This window comes from Oratosquilla oratoria, chromosome 6 (genome assembly GCF_046742065.1).
Source record: "Oratosquilla oratoria isolate Oo_2021 chromosome 6, ASM4674206v1, whole genome shotgun sequence".
Taxonomy (NCBI): Eukaryota; Metazoa; Arthropoda; class Malacostraca; order Stomatopoda; family Squillidae; genus Oratosquilla; species Oratosquilla oratoria.
This window is the reverse complement of record NC_134782.1, coordinates 70,881,309-70,907,217: the sequence shown is the minus strand read 5'-3', so window position 1 is coordinate 70,907,217 and position 25,909 is coordinate 70,881,309. Positions and strand designations below refer to the sequence as shown.

General features: G+C 41.3%; 1 protein-coding gene across 11 annotated transcripts in view; it reads right to left on the bottom strand.

The window, feature by feature from the left end:
• The window catches only part of LOC143026595 (uncharacterized), a 321,375-nt gene that overhangs the window by 137,218 nt on the left and 158,248 nt on the right, over nt 1-25,909 (bottom strand). For all 11 annotated transcript variants that reach the window (XM_076187254.1, XM_076187255.1, XM_076187256.1 and 8 more), the window contains 3 exons: nt 21,400-21,581; nt 13,207-13,422; nt 3,089-3,239 (listed from right to left, as the gene is read on the bottom strand). In XM_076187254.1, coding sequence (XP_076043369.1) covers nt 3,089-3,239; nt 13,207-13,422; nt 21,400-21,581 — 549 coding nt within the window. The remainder of the gene's footprint in view (nt 1-3,088; nt 3,240-13,206; nt 13,423-21,399; nt 21,582-25,909) is intronic.

Below are 25,909 nucleotides of genomic sequence, written 5' to 3'. Positions count from 1 at the left end.
CCATACGGTGCCGCACACGTAGGCGTCATGAGGAGCAAGTGGATTCGCGACGCTGCCATATCGGCGTCTTGATTATATTTATTGTAGTCGCCCCTGTGTTTTTACATTCTCCCAAATGCGCCCTGAATCCCATTCTCTGTGGTTTTCAAAATTCGCGGGTGAAAGAGAGAACGATCGATATAAGCGGTGACTATATTTTATGATGCGAATATTATTACGACACGTCATACGGCTGGCATTGGCTGCTGCCCGCGAGATTTAAGTCCCGTACTGAAGTGGTTAAATAACCTCACCAACCAGTCCACCATCACTGAACCTCCCTTTTTCAGACATTCTGCATGGCATCCATCCAGACCAGGTGCCTTACCTGCTTTCATCATCTTTACAACTGCCTTCACCTCATCCTTCCCTATTTTTCCTCCATTCTCCTCACTCATCACTCTCATTTTCTTCGCATTTCCCACTGCAGCTATTTTTCCTTCCCTATCCTCCTTCACATTCAGCAACTCCCTAAAATATTCTGCCCATCTTCCCCTCACTGCCATCTCTTCCATTATCATCTCTCCATCTGTACCTTTTACCTTTTCTTCCCTACTTGATTCGCCTCCTCTTCCTCTCTTAATTTCTTTCCAAAACATCTTTTTATTACTTTCAAAATTTTCTGTCATACTCCTACCCCATTTCACATCTGCTCTCCTCTTTGCCTCCTTTACCTTTTGCTTTACTTCTCTTTTCTTTTCTTTGTACGTCTCATATGACTCCCCTGTCCTCTTTTGTAACCAATCTGTGAATGCTCGCTTCTTCTCTTCTACAACCTTCTTTGTTTCCTCATCCCACCATTCACTACCCTTTCTTCTATTTCCCCCTGTCCTTCTTGTTCCACACACCATTCTTGCACACTTTAAGACTCCCTCCTTGAACCATCCCCATTCCTCCTCCACACCCATCTCTGCTCTATCCTTTACTCCCTCCCACTCCTCCTTCAGCTTCTTTTCGTACTCCTTCTCCTTTTCCTTTTCATTCAAGGAGTTCACTCTAAGAACCTCCCTACCTTTTGTCCCTTTCCTCCTTCTCCATCTATCCTCCACTCTCAGCTTACCTTCCACCAAAAAATGATCTGATATTCCCCCACCCTCTCCCCTTAGCACATGTACATCCTTAACTCTTCCTATCATAATCCTATTTACCACTACATAATCCATTAGCGCTCTATCTACCACCCTTCCCTCCACCACCCTCTCCCATGTGTACTTATGCTTGACTTTCTTCCGAAACACTGTATTTGCTATCATCAACTCTCTTTCTAGACACATTTCCACCATCAACTCTCCACTACGATTCTTTCCTGGAACTCCACACTTCCCAACCACTCCATCGATTGGACCATTTCCCACCCTAGCATTAAGGTCTCCCAGTACTATTACATTGACATTTCTTCCTAAACCCTCTATGCACTCGTTTAAATCTATCCAAAAGGCCTCCCTTTCTTCCATGCTCTTCTCACTGCCAGGCCCATATGCACTTACAAAGACCCACATCTCCTTTCCCAGTTTCACCTTCATCCACATTATCCTTGAGGACACCTCCTTCCACTCCACTACCCCTTTACCTATCTCCTCACTTACTAGAATAGCCACCCCTTCCCTCCCTTGCCCTCTCTTCACTCCTGATAACCTCCCACTTACACTCCCAAACTTACTCACCATTCCCTTTCAACTTAGTTTCACTCAAAGCCAACACATCCAACTTTCTTCTCACAAACATACTACCTATCTCTTCCCTTTTACTCTCATCTGTACCACATCCACGCACATTAAAAGACCCAAACCTTAGGGTGCTGGCCCGAGGCCCTCCAGCACCCCTTATGCCTTTCCTTTTCTTTTTAGGAATCTGCCCCTTGGGCTACAGGGAGAAGGATGCCTAGTCCCTCTCCCCGTCCCTTTCTTCTTGCCTCTTACGATCCAAGTGCGGATGCGGATGTATATTTCACCACAAATGTGGATGTGGAGGCGGATGTTCAGTTTATCACAACTACGGATGCGGATGTGAATTAATATGTGGATGTTCCATGGATATGGATGCGGATATCCAATACACCTCTAGTAAAAATACACAGAGATGAAAAGAGAAACTATGGGAGAGGGAAAAAAAAAAAAAAAAAAGGCAAGGAAGAACCCAAACTATTTTACAGGTATATAAATGGCAAACTGAAGAACAAACAAGAGAATAGAAAAGCTGCGCCAAGGTAAATATGAATATACAGAAGAACTGGAAATGGCTGAAATTATGAACCACTTCAAATCAGTATTCACAATAGAAAACTCACCCAACTGTGAGGAAATAGAGAGATATCCCCTTCAATGAAAGAAATAATTGTAACACAGAAGGAAATCAACGACCAAATAAAAACCCTTGATTTCAGAAAATCACATGGTCCAGATGGAATTGCAAATTGGATACTGAAAGAATGCATGGAGGAATTAACAGATAAAATATACAATATAATTAAATTCTCACTTAAAGAAGGAAAAGTGCCACAGGACTGGAAGAATGCAAAAATTGTACTGATTTATAAGGGAGGAAACAAGGAAAATCCATCAAATTACAGACTGGTCTCCCTGACAAGCACAGACAAAAATGGGTTATCCTCTGTGGTTGACTAATTTGTTATGTCTATCAGATGATGGAACGTGGACTAAAAAGGTCTCAATGAATCCAGGACCTACGAATTTTAATTCTGTCAATTAGAAGGTGGAAGGTGAGAAACATCCACCAGGTGTACCTGTGGCCAAAGCCATCACCTTTGCCCAACAAACTTGGACTGTTGGGGTGGGTGTAACAGTCATTGCTGGGAATAAGAGAGAGGTGTGTGATTCCAACTTTCAACTCAGCAAATGTGAAACCAGCACGCTTCTGATTACACCACTAGTGTAAACATTAGGTCAATGAACATTTTTGCCTTTGGACTAAGAAAGTTCATATTTCCTATGTCAACCTAAGTTGTGGTAAAGAAGAATATCTGTTCTTACTCTACCAACCATTTGACTTCCATATTAGAAAATCAATACTTACAACAACCAATACTTACCTTTGGCATAAGATCTGTGGGTGACTCTGATCGTATAGGACTTGGAGCAGGTCTTGGAGGCTGCTTCAAAGGGGGAGTAATGGGGAGCAGGTGTGGAGGTAGAGCATCTTGAGGACGACACAAAAGACATAAGTAGCCCTTCTCTGCACATCTGCAAAAAGTTGCTAATGAAATAACTTTCTCATGATGGGAATATATAATACATGGCTTGAGAGATAAGAGATAGAGATAGACTGAGAGAAGAGGAAGGAGAAGGAGAGGGAGAGAGAGAAACTGAGCAACATATCATTTTGTCTGTGATAGAGGAGAACTCTGTTGATAGAGAAATGATGACACTTTTATTATATTACGACTGTCACTCTGTAATGTTGTCCCCCAACCCCTTATTACTGTCCTGTCCTGTACCATTTCTCTGAATATCAATTTCCTTTTTTCGCCTACCCTGTGGTGGGGGAAAAGAATGCTGCCACCAACTCTTCCCACTTGAGTCATAAAAGGTGACAAAAAAAAAAAAAAAAAAAAAAAAAAAAAAAGTTAGGACTAGGAATCCTGCTACCTATAGCCCCACAGAGAACATTCATATATATATATACATATATTATATATATATATATATAATTGAAGGCATAAGAGGATCTAGGAGTTTTCCAACTAGTACCCTAAAGTTTGGGTCTCTTACTGTGTGTGGATGTGGTACAGATGAGAGTAAATGGGAAGAGATAGGCAGTATGCTTGTGAGAAGAAAGATGGATGTGTTGGCTTTGAATGAAACTAAATTGAGAGGGAGGGCTGAGTGTGAGTTTGGGAGTGTAGTTGGGAGGTTCTCAGGAGTGAAGAGGGGATGAGAGAGAGAAGGGGTGGCTATACTAGTAAGTGAGGAGATAGGTAAGCATGTAGTGGAGTGGAAGGAGGTTTCTTCAAGGTTGATGTGGATGAAGGTGAAAATGGGGAGATGTGGGTTTTTGTAAGTGCATATGGGCCTGGTATTGAGAAGAGCATGGAGGAAGGGGAAGCATTTTTGGTAGATTAACATAAGTGCACAGAGGGATTAGGGAGAAATGTCAATGTAATTGTATTGGAAGACCTTAATACTAGGGTAGGAAATGAACCAATAGACAGAGTGATTGGAAAGTATGAAGTTCCAGGTAAAAATTGTGGTAGAGAATTGATGGTGGAGATAAGTCTTGTGAGTTGATGACAGCAAATACAGTTTTTTGGAAGAGATTCAAGCACAAGTAGACATGGGAGAGGGTGGTGGATGGAAGAGTAGCAGATACAGCGTTAATGGACTATAATGACCAGGAGTAGAGTAAGAGGAATTAAGGATGTACATATTCTAAGGGGAGAGAGTGGGGAAATATCAGATAATTTTCTGCAAGGTAAATTGAGTGGAGAATAGGTGGAGAAAGAGGAAAAGGGCAGAATGTAGGGAGGTACTTACAGTGAACTGCTTAAATGAGAATGAAAAGGAGGAGTAAAAGAAGCTGAGAGAGGAGTGAGAGGGAGTGAAGGATAGAGTAGAACTAGGAGTGGAGGAATGGGAATGGTTCAAGGAGGGAGTCATAAGGTGTGCAAAGATGGTATTTGGAACAAGAGGGGTGGGAGGAAATAGAAGGAAGGGTAGTGAATGGTGGGATGAGGAAGCAGAGAAGGGTGTAGAAGAGAAGAAGCAGGCTTTCATAGATTGGCTACAAATTAGGACAAGGGAATCATATGAAAGGTACAAAGTAAAGAGAAGGGAAGCTAAGCATAAGATACATACATACACATACATATACCAAGGCTTTTTCCCCCTTACAAGGGGGGTAGCCAAAAAGAAAAAGGCACAAAATCACTCCCACCCACTCCATCCCCGAACACACTCCACACCCCTCCACCCTCCCTCTTATCTTAGGACCTCCTGAATGACAGGTCATCCCTGCACCTTGTCCACTGCCCTGGGTCAGAAGCAGTGTCGCAAGACACAGCACATCCTCAGCAAGGCCGCTTCATTAAATCGGCGACCCCCCCTCTCCGTCCCCCCATTGCATTAAATGAGAGGACGGGGAGAAATACCTTCAGGCTGCGTCAAATTTTGCTCACACATACTACCTCACCCCCCCCATCCACCTGCCCATTCCACCTCATGCTATCACAACATCATCCATATACAACCATTCTCCATTCACCCCTGTCTTCTGTCCTCTCCCGTCCTTCCTCAACAGACATTCCCCTCTTCCCCAAAGCCCCCTTCACCCCATCCATCCACCTCATCCTAGGATAAAGGAGGCAAAGAGGCAAAGAGGAGAGCAAATATGAAATGGGGTAAGAGTATGACAGAAAATTTGGAAAATAATAAAAATATGTTTTGGAAAGAAATTAAAAGAGGAAGAGGAGGAGAATCAATTAGAGAAGAAAAGGCACAAGGTGCAGATGGAGAGATGTTAATGGAAGAGAAGGCAGTGAGAGGAAGGTGGGCAGAGTATTTCAGGGAATTTCTAAACGTGAAGGAATATAGTTGCAGTAGGAAGTACTAAGAAAATGACCATGATGAGTGAGGAAAATAGAGAAGAATTAGTGAAAAATTAAGTGAAAGCAGCTGTTAAGATGATGAGAGCAGGTAAGGCACCTGGGTTGCATGGATGCCATGCAGAATGTCTGAAAAAAGGAGGTACAGTTATGGTGGACTGGCTGGTGAGGTTATTTAATGTTTAAGAGAGGGTGGATAGCTAGAGGACTGGAGGAGTGCCTGTATAGTTCCACATTACAAGGGAAGGGAGGACAGTATGAGTGTAGTAGGTTCACATGGATTAGCTTGTTGAGTGTACTTGGGAAGACTAATGGGAGGGTCTTGATTGAGAGGACTAGGAGAGGAACAAAGGGAGTAATTCGTGAGGAAGAGTGTGGTTTTAGGACAGGTAGGGGTTGTGTAGATCAGGTTTTTATGGTAAGACTGATATGTGACAAAGCTATAGGAAAAGGTAAGGCTGTTTTTTGGGCTTTTATGGATTTGGAAAAGGCTTATGACAGGGTAGACAGGAGGGCATTGTGGGAGGTATTGCAGATATATGGGATAGGAGGAAAGCTGTTAAGAGCAGTCAAGAGTTTTTATGAGAGAAGAAGAGCTTGTGTTAGGATTAGAAATGGAGAGTGAATAGTTTGAGGTAAAGGTGGGACTTCATCAGGGATATGTTATGTCACCCTGGCTGTTCAATCTATACATGGATTGGGTGATACGAGAGGTGAATGCAAGGGTGGTGGGTCAGGAGTTGAAGATGGTTAAAGAAAATGGAGAAAAGTGGGAAATAAGCCAATTGTTGTTTGCTGCAACACTGCGCTTCTAGCAGGATCAGAGGAAGGATTGAGGAAGTTTGTGACAGAGTTTGAGAAGGTGTGCGAAAGAAGGAAGCTGAAGATAAATGTGGGCAACAGGTGATGAGATGTACAAGGGGAGAGAGTGACAGCAGGCTGGAAGTGAGCATTAAGGGAGAGACACTGGAGGAAATGGATAGTTTTAGATACTTGAGTGCCAATGTGGCAGGAAAGGGAGGAGTGCCGGTGGAGGTAGAATGTAGATTAAGAGAAGCGAGTAAATGCCTTGGTGGATTTAAAAGTGTAATGAGAAATAGACATTTGGGAATGGATGCTAAGAGGAGGTTATATGAAGGAGTGATTGTGCCGACTACACTGTATGGGGCAGAAACATGGAACATAAGAGAGGAAAATGGGAGTTTGAATGTGTTTGAGATGAGGTGTCTCAGAAGTATGATAGGGGTTACTAGGCTAGAGTAAGAAATGAAGTGGTGAGGAGAACAGGGGTGGAAAGGGAGTTGGGAGATAGGGTTGATGAAAGAGTATTAGGATGGTTTGGACACATGGAAAGAACGAGTGAAGAAAGATTAGTAAAAGAGGTGAGGAGGGCAGAAATGGAAGGAGTGAATATGGGGGGCATCCTAGGATGAGACGGATGGATGGGGTAGGATGGGGTAAAAGGGGCATTACAAAAGAGAGGAACATCTGCTGAGGAAGGATGGGAGAGGACAGAAGATAGGGGTGAATGGAGAAGGGTTGTGTATGGATGATGCTGTGATGTATGAGGGGGCAGGGGATGGGGGGTGAGGGAGTGAGAAATAAATTGATGCAGCCCAAAGAGCTTTCTCCCCATCTTCTCCTTTTCTGCATGAGGGGACAGAGAGGAGGGAGGGATGCCAAATTAATGAAGCAGTCTTGCTGTGGATGTGCTGTGTCTTGCGACACTGTTTCTGACCCAGGACAGTAGACAGAATGCAGGGATGACTGTCATCCAGGAGGTTCCAAGATGAGAGGGAGGGAAGTGGGTGGAATGTAGTGGAGTATGTAGGGGATATAATGGGGGGGGGAGTGGTATGTATGCTTTTTTCTTTTTGGCTACCTACCATGTAAGGGGGAAAAAAGCCTTTGGTATATGTATGTATGCAATATAAAGATGTTTTAGGAAGAAATTAAGAGAGGTGGAGGAGGCGAATCAAGTAGAGAAGAAAAGGTAAAAGGTGCAGATGGAGAGATGATAATGGAAGAGAAGACAGTAACAGAAAGATGGGCAGAGTATCTTATGGAGTTGTTAGATGTGAAGGAGGATAAAGAGGGAAAGGTAGTTGGAGTGGGAAGTGTTAAGAAAATGACCGTGATGAGGAAAATGGAGGAGAAATAAGGAAAGATGAAGTGAAGGCAGTTGTTTAGATGATGAGAGCAGGTAAGACACCTAGTCTTGATGGATGTCATGCAGAATGTTCCAAAAAAGTAGGTACAGTGATGGTGGACTGGCTGGTGAGGTTATTTAATGTTTGTTTGATAGAGGGTAGAGCGCCAAAGGACTGGAGAAGTGCCTGTATAGTTCCACTTTACAAGGGAAAAGGGGACAAGTGTGAATGTAGTAGTTTCAGAGGTATCAGTTTGTGAAGTTTAGTTGGGAAGGCTTATGGGAGGGTCTTTTACAAAGGATTACAAAGGTGGAGCATGCCGACAGGAGACTTTTTGGTCCACGTCTAGGTCGGATGAAAAAAAAAATCATAATAATAATAAATTAATAAAAACTATAATAATGTAAATAATAAATAAAATACATAGATAAATGCATAGGTATAGTTAAATAATAAACAAAGAGGTAAATAGCAAATAATAATAAATTGATATAACTAATAATAAATGAGAATCAAACAGACAAATGATAAAACAAAAACCAATTATATAAAATAAATTATAATCATTACAGTATCTTGCTTAGGTGTTTATCTAAATGATTCTTAAAGCTTCGAACTGAACTACATTGTACTACCTGTGCAGGAAGTTTATTCCATTCTTTAACTACATGGTTGGCAAAGTTGTTTCTACCCACTTCCAAATTAAATCTATTTCTGGACAGTTTGAGACCACTGTTTCTTGTCTGATTCTCATTCAATGTGAAAATTTTGTCACTTTTGATGTTGTCAATTCCCTTTAGAATTTTAAAGACCTGTATCACGTCACCTCTGACTCTATGCATTTTTATGGAAAACAGATTCCTATGTTTTAGTTGATTTTTGTATGATTTTTATTTTGATTGAGAGGATTAGGGGAGGAACAGATTAATTGGTGAGGAAGAGTGTGGGTTTAGGATATGTAAGGGTAGCATAGATCAGATTTTTGTAGTAAGATATGTGAAAAAGCTTTAGGAAAAGGTAAGGATGTTTTGGGGCTTTTATGGATCTGGAAAAGGCTTATGACAGGGTAGACAGGAAGGCATTATGGGAGGTATTACAGATATATGGAACAGGAGGAAAGCTTTTCAGAGCAGTCAAGAGTTTTTATGAGAGTGGTAGAGCTTGTGTTTGGATTAGAAATGGAGAGAGTGATTGGTTTGAGGTAAAGGTGGGATTTTGTCAGGGATGTGTTATGTCACCTTGGCTGTTCAATTTATACATGGATGGGGTGGTGTGAGAGGTGAATGAAGGGTAGTGGGTCAGGGATTGGAGATGATTTAAGAAAATGGAGAAAAGTGGGAGATAAGCCAGATGTTGTTTGCTGATGACATTGCGCTTGTGGCAGGATCAGAGGAGGGATTGAGTAAGTTAGTGACAGTTTGGAAAGGTGTGCGAAAGAAGGAAGTTGAAGATAAATGTGGGCAAAAGTAAGGTGATGGGATGTACAAGGGGAGAAAGTGGGAGGAGACTGGAAATATTAAGGGAAAGACACTGGAAGTGGATAGTTTTAGATACTTGGGTGTGAATGTGGTGAGAAAGGGAGAAGTGGAGGAGGAAGTAGAATGCAGATTGAGAGAAGTGAGTAAATGCCTTGGGGAATTTAAAAGTGCAATGAGAAATAGACATTTGGGAATGGATGCTAAGAGGAGATTGTATGAAGGAGTGATGTGCCAACAGCACTATACGGGGCAGAAACATGGAACACATGAGAAGAAGAGAGGAGTTTGAACCTGTTTGAGATGAGGTGTCTGAGAAGTATGATAGGGGTTACTAGGCTGGACAGAGTGAGAAATGAGGAGGTGAGGAGAACATGGGTTTCAAGGGAGTTGGGATATAGGGTTGATGAAAGAGTATTGGGATGGTTTGGACACATGGAATGAATGAGTGAAGAAAGACTAGTAAAAGAGTTGTGGAAGGCAGAGGTGGAAGGTGTGAACATGACGGGGTGACCTAGGATGAGACAGATGGATGGGGTATATGGGGCACTAGGAAAGAGGGAACTGTCTGTTGAGGAAGGACAGGAGAAAACAGAAGATAGTGGTGAATGGAGAATGGTTGTGTATGGATGATGCTGTGATGTAAGAGGGGGAGTTGGGGAGTATATGTGAGAAACAAATCGACTCCGCCCAAAGGCATTTCTCCCTGTCTTCTCCTTTTCTGCATGAGGGGACAGAGAGGGGGGATCGCCAATTTAATGAAGCCGCCTTGCTGTAGATGTGCTGTGTCTTGCAACACTACTTCTGACCCAGGACTGTGGGCAAGATGCAGGAATGACCCATCATCCAGGAGGTGCTAAGATAAGAGGGAAGTGAGTGGATGGGAGTGGAGTATGTGGGGATTGAATGGATAGGAGTGCTTTTTATGCCTTTGTTTTCTGGCTACCTCCCTTTGGTATGTAAATATCTATGTCTATGACTTGAAGATGTGGAATGTTACACGAGCTTCTTTGCAGATGATGCTAAATTGCTGAAGAAATCGAATACTGAAACAGATTGTGAATCACTATAGAGAGACCTGAACAAGGTTTGGGAATGGAGTCAGAAGTGGGAAGCAGACTTCAACATGAAGAAATGTAGCATAATAGAAATTCAGAAAAAGTAATGAAAGAATAATAAAGAATTGGAATAAAGGAAATAAAGAAAGTGGAATCTGAAAAAATCCTGGGAATAATCAACACAAATGATATGTCCCCTGATAAACATATACATACATATACCAAAAGAGGTAGCCAAAAAGAAGGCATAGAAACAACTCCCACCCATTGTATCCCCTACATACTCCACTACCCTACACCCTCTTCCCTCCCTCACATCTTGGCACCTCCTGGATGACAGGTCATCCCTGCATCTTGTCCACTGCCCTGAGTCAGAAGCAGTGTTGCAAGACACAGCACATCCAGAGCAAGGCCACTTCATTAATTTGGCGACCCCACTCTCTGTCCCCTCATGCAGAAATAGAGAAGACAGGGAGAAATACCCTCGGGCTGAGCCAATTTATTTTTCATACATACTCCCTCACTCCCCATCCCCCACCCCCTCATGCATCACAGCATCATTCATACACAACCCTTTTCCATTCACCCCTATCTTCTGTCCTCTCCCATCCTTCCTCAAGAAACATTCCTTTCTTTTGTAATGCCCTTTTAACCCCATCTATCCATCTCATCCTAGGATGCCCCCTCATATTCACTCCTTCCACACCTCTTTTACTAATCTTTCTTCACTCATTCTTTCCATGTGTCCAAACCATCCTAATACTCTTTCATCTCCCAACTCCCTTTCCATCCCTGTTCTCCTCCTCACCTCCTCATTTCTCACACTATCTAGCCTAGTAACCCCTATCATACTTCTCAGACACCTCATCTCAAACACATTCAAACTCCTTCTCTTTTCCTCTCTTTATGTTCCATGTTTCTGCCCCATACAGTGCAGTCGGCACAATCACTCCTTCATATAACCTCCTCTTAGCATCCATTCCCAAATGTCTATTTCTCATTACACTTTTTAATCCAACAAGACATATACTCTCTTCTCTCAATCTACATTCTACCTCCACCCCCATTCCTCCCTTTCCTGCCACATTCACATCCAAGTATCAAACTATCCACTTCCTCCAGTCGCTCTCCCTTAATGCTCACTTCCAGTCTGCTGAAATCTCGCTCCCCGTGTACATCTCAACACCTTACTTTTACCCACATTTATTTTCAGCTTCCTTCTTTCACACACCTTCCCAAACTCTGTCACTATCTTCCTCAATCCTTCCTCTGATCCTGCTAGAAGCACAGTGTCGTCAGCAAATGACAACTGGCTTATTTCCCACTTTTCCCCATTTTCTTTAACCATCTCCAACCCCAGACCCACTACCCATGCATTCACCTCTCGCACTACCCAATCCATGTATAGACTGAACAGCCAGGGCGACATAACACATCCCTGATGAAGTCCCACCTTTACCTCAAACCACTCACTCTCTCCATTTCTAATCCTAACACAAGCTCTACTACTCTTGTAAAAACTCTTGACTGCTCTTAACAGCTTTCCTCCTATCCCATATATCTGCAATTCCTCCCACAATGCCTTCCTGTCTACCCTGTCGTAAACCTTTTTCAAATCCATAAAAACCTAAAAAACAGCCTTACCTTTTCCTTTTGCTTTCTCACATATCTGTCTTACCACAAATATCTGATCTACACAACCCCTACCTGTCCTAAAACCACACTGTTTCTCTCCAATTACTCCCTCTGTTCCTCTCCTAATCCTCTCAATCAAGACCCTCCCATAAGCCTTCCCAACTAAACTTAACAAGGTGATCCCTCTGAAACTACTACACTCACACTTGTCCCCTTTTCCCCTAGTTAAGTGGAACTATACAGGCATTCCTCCAGTCCTCCGACATTCTATCCTCTCTTAAACAAACATTAAATAAACAGATAAACAAAATTGTTGGAGAATCCTACAACTTGCTAAGATCAATAATGGTGGGTTTTACTTATTTGTATAAAGAAATGGTAAAAAACATACTAGTCACACTAGTATGACCTAGACTGAAGTATGCTGCAACACTATGGTCAACCAGTACCAAAAAGAATATAAAGATAATTGAAAGAATCCAGAGAGCAACTATGAAAATGGGCCCAACACTTTCAAATATGTCATATGAGGAGAGATAGTCAAAACTGAATTTACCAACTCTGGAACAAGGAAGAGAAAGAGGTTATCTGCTGATCATCTACAGAATCATGGAAGGCATGGAAGTCCTTGATAGAGAGGACTTACTAAATTGGGATACGAGAAATACAGGGGGGCATGAAAAATCTCAAAAAGGACAGTTATAGAAGATATTGGGGGGGGGGGGATCCATACAGAGCAGTGGATGTTTGGAACAAACTGGGTGAAACAATAGTGTGTACAAACACTATACACGAATTTAAGAATAAACTAGAATCTGTGAGATACAAAGATGGGACACCACAAGCATACTCCCCTTCCCGTGAGATACAACTAGGTAAATAGACAGACAGAGAGATAGAGGGATAGATCTAAAGGTCACTTCCCCCTTATAATGGAGTGAGTTAGCCAGCCAAGGCCACCCACCACCCATTTCTTTTACTATCTGTATCTGAGTTCCTTGTGGATGAAGGGCTATCCCTGACCTCCTGACCTACCCAATGCCTGGGTTAGATGCAATGCAAGATAAAACACCTCCTTGGCAGGGCCTGACAGCCAAAGCTGGTTTATTCTCACTGCTTCATTACATGGCGACCCTCCCTCTTCATCCACTTGTGAGCCATTAGAGAAGACAATGAGAAATTCTTTTGGGGCGGGGTTGGGGAATAGATATACAAATTCTGCACCTCACACAATAGGCATTCCACAATAATTCAAAGAAAAATGTGTAATCATAATATCCTTTATTTCCTACCTTTCAGCATCCTCTTCTGTTTGAATGGTATCATCTGATGCATGTAACCATCGTTCACAATTTGAGCAACGAATAATGAGCTCATTTTCTGAATAGGGCTCATCACAAACAGGGCATTGTGTCATGGACATGCATGGACCACACATGCTATAGTTATTTTGCCAGCTAGAATTGGTGCCTGGATCAGTGCTACCACAGTATTGGCAAACAGCACACCTGCAAGAATAATGATGATCAACAATAAAAACATCTAGCAATGTGTCAGAGCATACACAAAATTCTGACAGTACAAATAAAAACTAATCACAATATAAATAAAAACTACTCACAGTACACATACATCTCTTAAGAATGAGACTAAGTAATGCATCCACTTGTTGCTTCCCTACAATAAATACAAACATTGGGACTTCATGGCTATGCATGATGCTCTTGCTTCATGCACAAATGACAACTTCAAATCCCTGACATGAACTCCTTCATATATAAATGTATGTGTGTGTGTATTTACCTAGTTCTATTATACAGGAAAGGGAGCTATACTCATAGATTGTTCTTAAATTCTTGTGTGGTGTTTGCACACACTATTGTTTCATCCAATTTGTTCCAGACATCTACCACTCTGTGTGGAACCCCCCCCCCCCACAAGATCTCTTCTATAACTATCCTTTGAGTTTCTTTTCATGTTGCCTCATTTTTCTTCTATGCCACTTTTATAGGTGTTCTCTGTCAAGGACTTCCATGCCTTTCATGATTATGTATATGGTCAATAGACTGCCTCTTTCTCTTCTCTGTTCCTGTTTTGGTAGTTCCAGTTTAGACAATCTTTGCTCATATATCAATTTTGAAAGTGTTGTGGCCATCTTTGTCATTGCTCTTTGGATTCCTTCTATTATCCTTGTATTCTTTTTTGTACTGGGTGTCCATAGTGTTGCAGCATAGTCCAATCTTGGTCTTATCATTGTGACTAGTATTTGTTTTACCATTACCTAATCCAAGTAATTAAAAGTCACCTTTAATGATCTTGGTAAATTGTAGGTTTCTCAGACTACTTTGTTTATCTGCTTGTCTGGGGATGTGTCTTTTCATTCTAGATGTCCATTCCAGAAGGGGGTTCGTGTTTGTGTATTTACCTAATTGTATTTCACGGGAAGAGAGCTATGCTTGCAGTGACCCGCTTTTGAACCTTTCAGCATCCAACTTGATCTTAACCCCTTCACTCCTGGCCAAAATGTTGCGGGCAGCATTAGCTGCCAGATGTGCGATGTTGCGTCATAATACTCGTTTTATAAAAAATAAAGTCACTGCTGTATTGCTCGTTCTCTTTCACCCGTGAATTTTGATAACCATAGAAAATATGATGAAGCCAGTTTACAGAGTATGGGGGTCACACAGGTACAACTACAATAAATATAATCAAGACGCTGACATCGGCATCCTCACTTACCCACTTGCTTCTCATGACACCTAAGTAGGCGTCATCGTATCGAAGGGGTTAAATTCTAATATAGTTTTTGTACTCACTGTTTCCTCATTCAATTTATCTCAGATATCTACCACTGTGTGATAAGCTATTCTTTTTCATATTTCTTCTGTAACTATCCTTTTTAAAAAAAAAATTCATGTCCTCATTTTTCTTTTATCTCACTTTAGTAAACCATCTCTATCAAGGACTTCCATTCCTTTCATGATACTATAGTCAGTAGATCTCCTCTTTCTCTTCTTTGTTCCAGAGTTGGTAGTTCCAATTTGGGCAATCTTTGTTCATATGTCAAATTAGAGAGTGTTGGTGCCATCTTTGTCATTGCTCTTTGTATTCTTTCTAATTTCTTTATATTCTTTTTAGTACTGGGTGCTAAGATGAGAGGGAGGGTGGAGGGGTGTGGAGTGTATTCAGGGATGGAATGGGTGGGAATGATTTTATGCCTTTTCCTTTTTGGCTACCTCCCTTGTAAGGGGGAAAAAGTCTTGGTATATGTATGTAGTACTGGGTGTTCATAGTGTCACAGCATACTCCAATTTTGGTCTTCTTAGTGTAACTAATATTTTCTTGACCATTTCCTCATCCAAATAGTCAAACACCACTTTCATCTACCTTAGTAAGTTGAAGTTCCTAATATCCCTATTTCTTAGTACATTGTTATATCTAGTTTCTCTTTCTACATCTAAACCTTTACCTAATAGTCTTCTTTCTCTTGGAAATCCTGAAAAAACCTTGGTGTCCCACCTTTGAGTTGGCTTTGAGGTGTCATTCAAACAAGTTCTTTTTCGATATCACCCCTAGTGATGACTCAACTCTGTTCATGTCATATCCTCTCTTGGTTGGCCCAGTTTTCCTTTTTCTTCTTTTCCTTCCTCCATTGTGTGTTAATACACTATGCAAAACTAGGTACTTATTTTACCATAGCGGCCACTCAAAAAAAAAAAACGTTTCTTTTGTGAACACAACTTAGGTATTTCCTTGTTGTTGTTGAAAAAGTACTGAATGAGTGTGTATATTCACTTAGTTGTATTTTATGGGAAGGGGAGCTGTGCTTGTGGTGACCAGTTTTTGTATCTCTTCCATCTTTGTTTCATCATTTGCAATTTTTTCCAACAGGCATTTTAATTTTTTTTTTCTGAGTTTTACAAAGACAGTTTTGTTGTACATTAATCTTCCTCTTCTATGTTTCTAGTTCCTTCTCACAACATTTAGTTCCTTAAGCTTGATCTCTATTTGTATGTGGTCACTCTTTCCAATTGGTGTCTTATAGTTTATTTCTTCACAATTTCAGGCTTAGAGGCGAATATCAAATCTAGTCTCGATGGTTCTTCGTTTTGTCTATATCTAGTATTTTCTTTAACCCATTGAGTCAATGTGTAAACGATGGTCATATCCAGTAGGACGTTGCCCCAGAGTTCCTCTCCACCTCCTCTTGTCAATTCTTCTCAATTTATTTCCTTTGCGTTAAAGTCACCTAGGTTGGATGGATGCCATGCAGAATGTCTGAAGAAAGGAGGTACAGTTATGGTGGACTGGCTGGTGAGGTTATCTAATGTTTGTTTAAGAGAGTGTAGAGTGCCAGAGGACTGGATGAGTGCCTATATTGTTCCACTTTACAAGGGAAAGGACAAGTGTGAATGTAGTAGTTTCAGAAGGATTAGCTTGTTGAGTGTAGTTGGGAAGACTTTTGGGAAGGCTTATGGGAGGGTCTTGTTTGAGAGGATTAGGAGAGGAACAGAGGGAGTAATTGGTGATGAACAGTGTGCATTTAAGACAGGTAGAGGTTACATAGATCAGATTTTTGTGGTAAGACAGATATGTAAGAAAGCTATAGGAAAAGTTATGGATATTTTTTGCACTTTTATGGACTTGGAAAAGGCTTACGACAGGGTAGGCACAGGAAGGCACTGTGGGAGGTATTGCAGATATATGGGATAGGAGGAAAGCTGTTAAGAGCAGTCAAGAGTTTTTACGATAGTAAAGCTTGTTAGGATTAGAAATGGAGAGAGTGAATGGTAGATTTATTCTATTCCCTTTTCAAGTTCTTGTGCCTCCTCCTGTATTTCTTTTAGTATTTCCATTACTATATTCATCTCCTCTTTTTTTTCCCTTGGAACCTTATCAGTCCATGTTTCTCTTTGATACCATAGATTACAATACATTTTTTTGTCTATTGTGTCTCTTACCCAATCTCTCTTTTCCTTTATTACTTCTACCACAGTGTCCTTTGTACTTTTATTCATTGATTATTTCGATAGTACTTTTTGGTTTCCTTTGTCTTTTATTTGCTTTTTTAACTTCCATATATATATATTTTTTTCAATATTTTCACCAACTTTGCCTGCCTCTGTTAGTATCTTTGTTGTTGCTCTTTGTATTCTTTCTAATTTTCTTACATTCTTTTTTGTACTGGGTGACCAGTTTTGGCCTTATCAGTGTTTGTAATAATTTTTTTTACCATTTCCTTACCCAGGTATTTAAAAGCCACCTTTAGTGATCTCAACAAATTACATGTTTCTCTATTTCATTCATGTCTTTCGTGATGATTACTCCTAGGTCCCTTTCAGAATTTACTTTCGTCAATTTTATACTGTCCTGATATTCTATTCTTGCTTTTCCCAAATTCAATTATATTGCATTTCTTGATGTTGAATTCTATTTCCCATCTCTTGCTCCAATCTGAGACTTTGTTCAGATCACTCTGTAATGACTCAGTCTTTTTTGGAGCTTATTTTCTTTAATAACTTTGCGTCATCCACAAAGAAGTTCATATAACTTTCAATACTTTCGTCCATGTCATTCACATATATAGCAAACATTACTGGAGCTAGCACTGACCCCTGTGGGATGGCACTACTTATTTCTTCCCACTTTGAATATTTGTCTCTGAGCACTACTCTCATTTTTCTTCCATGTAGGAAATCCTCCATCCAATTCAATAGTTTTCCATGTATGCCTCCTATTGTTTCCAGTTTATTTAGCATTTTCTGTGTGGTACCTTATCAAATGCTTTTTGTAAGTCCAGGAAGGCACAGTCTGCTGAGCTGTCTCATTCTTGCAATATATATATCAATAAAAACAGATCAAATTAGTGTACATGATCTTCCTTGTCTGTTCCAAATTGCCTCAAATATTTGATTTGTATTGATGAGCTTAATACTGTCCTGTACCACTTTTCTATATATACATTTCCTTTTTTGCCAAACTGTGTGGTAGAGGAGAAAGAATACTTCCACCAATTGTTCCCACTTAAGTTATAAAAGGAGACAAAAATGGGACAGGGATAGGACTAGACACTAGGGTGGAGTGAATATTTGTATTCTTGTTACTTTAAGTTTGATTGAGTGTGAAAAAGGTGCCAAAAAAGTATAATATCAATCATGTGAAATTATGACTAAAGCATTTCCTGATTGATCACCAGCCATTTTAATACATGACATTCAAGTTTTAACATGTTTAGTGGTTGTGTGAGGCTTGCGGTACCTGGGCAGATTACATGTTTTGCCTTGCAGTTAGGCTTGAGCTATTGAGCTGGAAGGTTGTGTGCTGCTCTATGTTAACAAGCTGTGAGTATTATAAATCTATGTATATACACTACACAATGTGGTAACAGCCAAAAAATCGTCAGGGGTTTCTCAGCTGATTTAGACTAATTTTGGTGTTCTGAGTCCGAATATCACATTGGTTTTGCTCAATCAGGTCAATTTTTTGAGATACAGCCATAGGCCTACCTGACGAGCTATACATATGATAATTTGAAGGGTTTTGAGTTCAATCCTATTTTTCTTGAAGAATATAGCGAATTATTCATATATAAATGGTTGCTTCTGGTGTGTTTCTGTTTGAAATTGACTAATTGACTTATTTCTTTCTTTTCAGGGTATTGATATGGCTTCGGCACGACGGTCATGCAGGAATAATCCTGACATTTTCTGCTACATTTGCGGAGAATACACGCTGTCAATGCACAGGAAGAGCATCACAAGCTTTGTGAAGCGCGCATACCAGGCTTACTTTCAAGTCAAGCTGGGTGACCAAGATAAGTCCTGGGCACCGCACATGGTGTGCATGACGTGCGTGGAATACCTCCGGCGGTGGACGAAGGGCACGAAAACTTCACTGAAGTTTGGGATTTCGATGGTTTGGAGGGAGCCGTCTGACCATGAATCGGATTGTTACTTCTGCGCCATCAATACTACTGGCATCAACCGGAAGAATCGGAGCAGCCTCCAGTACCCCGACCTTCCATCTGCCCGCCGTCCAGTTGCTCACTGCGAAGAACTTCCTGTACCAGCGTGCAGAGAGCTTCCTGACAGCGACGACGAGGCCACCACTGCATATGAGGGAGGAGATACAGAAGAAGAGTATGAAACACAAGATGGTCCGCAGCCCTTTTCACAATGTGAGCTTAATGATCTGGTTCAGGATCTCAGCTTGTCGAAGACTTCCGCCGAGCTGTTGGCCTCCAGACTCAAAGAGAAAAATCTACTCGGCGAGGACGCGCGTATCATGTTCTTTCGTAGAAGGCATCAGGACTACATGGGCTACTTCTGCCAGGAGGAAGACCTCGTGTACTGCCGAGATGTCGCCGGTCTTCTTGTTAAACTCGGCGCTCCTCAATATGATCCGAGAGATTGGCGACTCTTCATAGACAGTAGCAAGCGCTCTTTGAAGAGTGTGCTCATCCACAACGGGAACGAGTTCGCCTCAATTCCTCTTGCGCACTCCACAACTCTCAAAGAGAAATATGAAGCAGTCAAGTACGTGCTCGACAAAATCCAATATGAGCAGCACCAATGGCTCATCTGCGTCGACCTTAAGATGGTGAACTTTCTACTTGGTCAGCAGTCCGGGTACACAAAGTACCCATGCTTTATATGTAAGTGGGACAGTCGAGACAGAGCCCAGCACTATGTGAAGAAAGAGTGGCCGGCGCGAGAGCAGTTAGTACCTGGGGCGAGCAACATCATAAATGAACCTCTTGTTGACCGGGAAAAGATTTTGTTCCCACTGCTTCACATCAAGCTTGGGTTAATGAAACAGTTCACGCGCGCTCTGGACAAGGATGGGAGGTGCTTCAACTACCTGTGGCGAGCCTTCCCTGGAGTGACCATTGAGAAGCTGAAGGCCGGCATTTTCGATGGCCCACAGATACGGCAGCTCATCAAGGACACAGAGTTCGAAAACTCCATGAACACGCTAGAGTGCGCCGCCTGGAGGTCGTTTGTGCAGGTGGTGAACAACTTCCTGGGGAACAAGAAGGCAGCAAACCACGCCACACTCATCAACAGCATGATAAAGAACTTCCAAAACCTCGGGTGTTTGACGAGTATAAAGATGCATTTCCTGTTCTCACACATGGAGAAGTTTCCTGAAAACCTTGGTGCGGTCAGCGACGAGCAGGGAGAAAGGTTCCATCAGGACATGCGTCAAATGGAGGAGAGGTACCAGGGGAGGTGGGACGCAGTCATGCTCGCGGACTACTGCTGGTCGCTGAAGAGAGACAACCCAGCAGCTGCTCACACACGGAATTCGAGGAAACGGCGATTTACGCCGTGAACTCCGAACTTTTGTGTCACGTAACACTCATGTACATGTATTAAGCTTATCAAATGTAATCGAGTATATAAAAAATGAATGAATTTGGATACGTTGACTTTTATTTCCCCAGGAAAACGGAAAAACCGAATTTTTATGATCCGCAGAAATTGGGTTTTTGGACGAAAAATTGTTTTTTTCCTTAAATGTCTGTAGCGAACAATCCTAACCTGATTGAGAAAAACCAAGGGCATTTTCGGACTCAGAGCATCACAATTAGTCTAATTCCGCTGGAAAACCCCGGACGATTTTTCAAAAAAAAAATTTTGTTACCCAGTGTAATCTTCACTTTAAGCAGTTAACTGAGGGGAAGGATTATGGCATCCCACAGAGAGCTCTATGTCAGTACATATTCTATGACGCGATATAATATCTCAGTGTTACCTTCTCTTTATCCATTGATACATCACGGATTTGTTCAGGTTCATGTTACTTCTTGCCAGCTTATACCAAAGCTTGATTCAAAGTGTGACTATATGTTCTAAATTAATAACTATGCATGGATAACTCAGACTTTAATATTAGAATAATAGAATGCAAAAATAAACAGAATATATATAATCTCATGTTAATTATTATTTAATGTATCTTTTGAAAAATAAAATAGTTTTTTAAATTTATAACATGTGGAATTAAAAAAAAGGTCTAATTTAAATACACTTTTTCCATAATATTCTATTAATTGCTACCTTTTACAACCTTAAATCTTAAATAAAAATATTTTAGGGCCAAATGGTGAATAATGGTATATTGATCATAAAAATATCTGATTTAAATATAATTTTGGCATATTGATCTCTCAGTGAAATTACACCTTTTAAAAACTCAAGCAAGTGGAAATTTAGAAAAAAATATATTTGGGCGATTTTCACTCCACCCTTATAGGCCCCCTGCTCTCTGTAGCCCGAAAGGGGACATGCCTTAAAAAAAAAAAAAAAAAAAAAAAAAAAAAAAAAAAAAAAAAAAAAATTATATATAAATATATATATAAATAAAATACAAATAGCAAAGGTTTTCCCTTACCAAACTGACCTAGAAGAATATCTCACCTCTAAACCCCATTTGGGTGAAATAATAACAGGTGACAACCCCTATTGCACCTTGATTCTTACCATTTACATTTCCAGATTCCTGAGGGTACATGGTCCAAGGGAGGGGTCATGCAATATATATGGTATGAAATATCACAATCTTCACACAAGACCAGCCTCCCTTCATCATGCCTTTGCCCACAGCCTTCACAAACAGTGCAGTCCAAACACCGCCACCCCTTTTGTAACACCACTTTTGTCACCTGCAATTATAAGATAAGTTTTACATTCACTAAAGGCAAACAAGAAGTCAGGTGTTAGAGCTGATTAAACATAAATCATCATCATAAAAAATAATAATAAATAAATAAATAAAATAAACAAAAAATAATAAAAAAGGGGAGAGAGACCCATACTGCATCTGAAACAGGAGTAGAAAATCTATTAATTAATTAATAATAATAAAAATTGTATCATGGCTTTAACAGAAGAAATCACTCTGGAATGATAAAATTATTCAAGTGCATCCTATATTTTAATAGTATCTGACATATGAGTGGTGGGTACATCTGAATTATTTCCTGATTTAGACTGGGTTTTCTTTACCAATAATTTAAACATTACAAGATTTCCAAGTAGCAGTACTGCAATCATCCTACTTACTAAAGTAGCTTCAATATATAATCAAAGGATTCTATTGTCCTATATAAATGTTTACAGTTACAGAAATCTTAGCAGCAACAACTGGCCTACATAAATATATGCTACTAAGATACACAGTTACAATAAGAACCAATGATGGGTTCCTGCTTGTGGTGGTCCTGCATAATGGACAGTGGACTTGCCTATTTTCAAAACCTATCAACCCCCTAACTTCTACAAAGTGCAGCCCTGAGGGGCTGGCACTCAGTCTCTGGACAAGGCCCAAGATCTCTATCAAATTTAACTGTATTTCATATAGAGATACATAGGTCATGCATCTTCTCACACATGAGGAACTGACAACTACTCACTTCATTCTATTACTTTCAGCCAGTAAAATAGAAATCAGTCCCAATTAAACACCTTACAAACACCAGTTATGACATGCTAGACAGGAAGGCACTGTGGAAGGTATTGCAGATATATGGGATAGGAGAATTTTTTTTTAAGAGCAGTCAAGAGTTTTTATGAGAGTAGTAGAGCTTGTATTAGAATAAAAAATGGAGACAATGGTTTGAGGTAAAGGTGGTAATTTGTCAGGGATGTGTTATGTCACCTTGGCTGTTCAATTTATACATGGATGGGGTGGTGCGAGAGGTAAATGCAAGGTTAGTGGGTCAGGGATTGAAGATGGTTAAAGAAAATGGAGAAAAGTGGGAGATATGCCAGTTGTTGTTTGCTGACAACACTGTGCATGTACCAGGATCAGAGGAGGGATTGAAGAAGTTAGTGATAGAGTTTGGGAAGGAGTGCAAAAGAAACTGAAGATAAATGTGGATAAAAGTAGGGTGATGAGATGTACATGGGGAGAAAGTGGCAGCATATTGGAAGTGAATATTAAGGAAGGGAGACTGGAGGCAGTGGATAGTTTCAGATACTTGGGTGCGAATGTGGCGAGATAGGGAGGAGTGGAGGTGGAGGTAGAATGTAGGTTGAGAGAAGCAAGTAAATGCCTTGGTGGATTAAAAAGTTTAATGAGAACTAGACACTTGGGAATGAATGCTAAGAGGTTGTATGGAGTGATTGTGCTGATAGCACTGTATGGGGCACAAATATGGAACATAAGCGAGGAAGAGATGAGGTGCCTGAGAAGTTTCGTAGGGGTTACTTGGCTGATTAGTGAGAAATGAGGTGAGGCGAACAGGAGTAGAAAGAGAGTTGGGAGATAGGGTTGATGAAAGATTATTGGGATGGTTTGGGCACATGGAAAGAATGAGTGAAGAATGATTAGTAAAAAAGGTGTGGAAGGCAGAGGTGGAAGGAGTGAACATGAGTGGGCGACCTAGAATGATATGGATGGATGAGGTAAAAGGGGCATTGGGAAAGAGGGGAATGTCTGTTGAGGAAGAACAGAAGACTACAGATGATAGGGGTGAAAAGAGAATAGTTGTGTATGGATGATGCTGTGATACATGAGGGGCTAGGGAATATGTGTGAAAAATAAATTGATACAGCCCGAAGGGATTTCTCCTCATCTTCTCCTTTTCTGCATGAGGGGATAGAGAGGGGGGTCATTGATTTAATGAAGCAGGCTTGCTGTGTATGTGCTGTGTCTTACAACACTGCTTCTGACCCGCGGCAGTGGGTAAGATGCAGGGACGACCTGTCGTCAAGATGGTGCCAGGATAAGAAAGAGGGAAGTGGGTGGATGGGAGTGGAGTATGTTGGGGATGGAATGGGTGCGAGTGGTTTTTATGTTTTTGTTTTTTGGCTAACTTCCTTGTAAGGGGAAAAAGCCTTTGGTATATGTATGTGTGTTTAAATACCAGTCCAAAGTTCCTTCTGAAGGAGATCTATGGATGGGCCTAAGGACTACTGCCAGTCATTGTAGGGCTATTGATTTTCCATTTAATGAAACTTCAATAAGAATTCATTATTACCATTATAGTTACAATACCTTTAACCTCTTCACTCCGGGGCACATCGCACGTCTGGCAGCATTAGCTACCCGACGTGCAATGTTGCGTCATAATAATCGCATTATAAATAATAATGTCAGTGCTCAATCGTTCGTTCTCTTTCACCCGTGTATTTTGATAACCATAGAAAATTGATGAAGCCAGTTTAGAGAGAATGGAGATTACATAGGTACGACTACAATAAATATAATCAAGATGCCGACGTCAGCATCATCGAGTACCCACTTGCTCTTCATGGCCACTACGTAGGCGTCAACGTATGGAAGTGGTTAAGTGTAGTTGGGAAGGCTTATGGGAGGATCTTGACTGAGAGGATTAGGAGAGGAACAGAGGGAGTAATTGGTGAGGAACAGTGTGGATTTAGGACAGGTAGAGGTTGTGTAGATCAGATCTTTGTGGTAAGACAGATATGTGAGAAAGCTATAGGAAAGGAGAAGGATGTTTTTTGGGCTTTTATGGATCTGGAAAAGGCTTACGATAGGGTAGACAGGAAGGCACTGTGGGAGGTTATGCAGATATATGGGATAGGAGGAAAGCTGCTAGGAGCTGTCAAGAGTTTTTATGATAGTAGAGCTTGTGTCAGGATTAGAAATGGAGAGAGTGAGTGGTTCGAGGTAAAGGTGGGACTTCGTCAAGGATGTGTTATGTCTCCCTGGCTGTTCAACTTATACATGGATGGGGTAGTGCAAGAGGTAAATGCAAGGGTAGTGGGTCAGGAATTGGAGATGGTTACAGAAAATGGAGAACAATGGGAGGTGAGCCAGTTGTTGTTTGCGGACAACACTGCGCTTGTGGCAGGATTTGAGGAGGGATTGAGGAAGTTGGTGACAGAGTTTGGGAGAGTATGTGATAGAAGACAGCTAAAGATAAATGTGGGTAAGAGTAAGGTGATGAGATGTACAAGGGGTGAAAGTGGCAATAGACTGGAAGTGAGCATTAAGGGAGAGCGACTGGAGGAAGTGGATAGTTTTAGATACTTGGGTGCAAATGTGGCAGGAAAAGGTGGAGTGAAGGTGGAGGTAGAATGTAGATTGAGAGAAGCGAGTAAATGCCTTGGTGGATTGAAGAGTGTAATGAGGAAAAGACATTTGGGAATGGATGCTAAGAGGAGATTGTATGAAGGAGTGATTGTGCCAACAGCACTGTATGGGGCAAAAACATGGAACATAAGAGAGGAAAAGAGAAGGAGTTTGAATGTGTTTGAGATGAGGTGTCTGAGAAGTATGATGGGGATTACTAGGCTGGATAGAGTGAGAAATGAGGTGAGGAGGAGAACGGGAGTGGAAAGGGAGTTGGGAGATAGGGTTGATGAAAGAGTATTAGGATGGTTTGGACACATGGAAAGAATGAGTGAAGAAAGACTAGTAAAAGAGGTATGGAAGGTAGATGTGGAGGGAGTGAACATGAGGGGACGTCCTAGGATGAGGTGGATGGATGGGGTGAAGGGGGCTTTGGGGAAGAGGGGAATGTCTGTTGAGGAAGGATGGGAGAGGACAGAGGACAGGGGCGAATGGAGAATGGTTGTATACGGATGATGTTGTGATGCATGAGGTGGAATGGGCGGGGGGATGGGGGGGTGAGGTAGTATGTGTGAGCAAAATTTGACACATCCCAAAGGGATTTCTCCCCGTCTTCTCCTTTTATGGAAGGGGGGACGGAGAGGGGGGGTCGCCAATTTAATGAAGCGGCCTTGCTGTGGATGTGCTGTGTCTTGCAACACTGCTTCTGACCCAGGGCAGTGGACAAGGTGCAGGGATGACCCGTCATCTGGGAGGTGCTAAGATAAGAGGGAGGGTGGAGGGGTGTGGTGTGTTTTCAGGGATGGAATGGGTGGGAATGATTTTATGCCTTTTCCTTTTTGGCTACCTCCCTTGTAAGGGGGAAAAAGCCTTGGTATGTATATGTATGTATGTATGTATGTATGTATGTACGTATGGGAGGTATCAAGGTCAAAGGCTGCTCCTATTCCA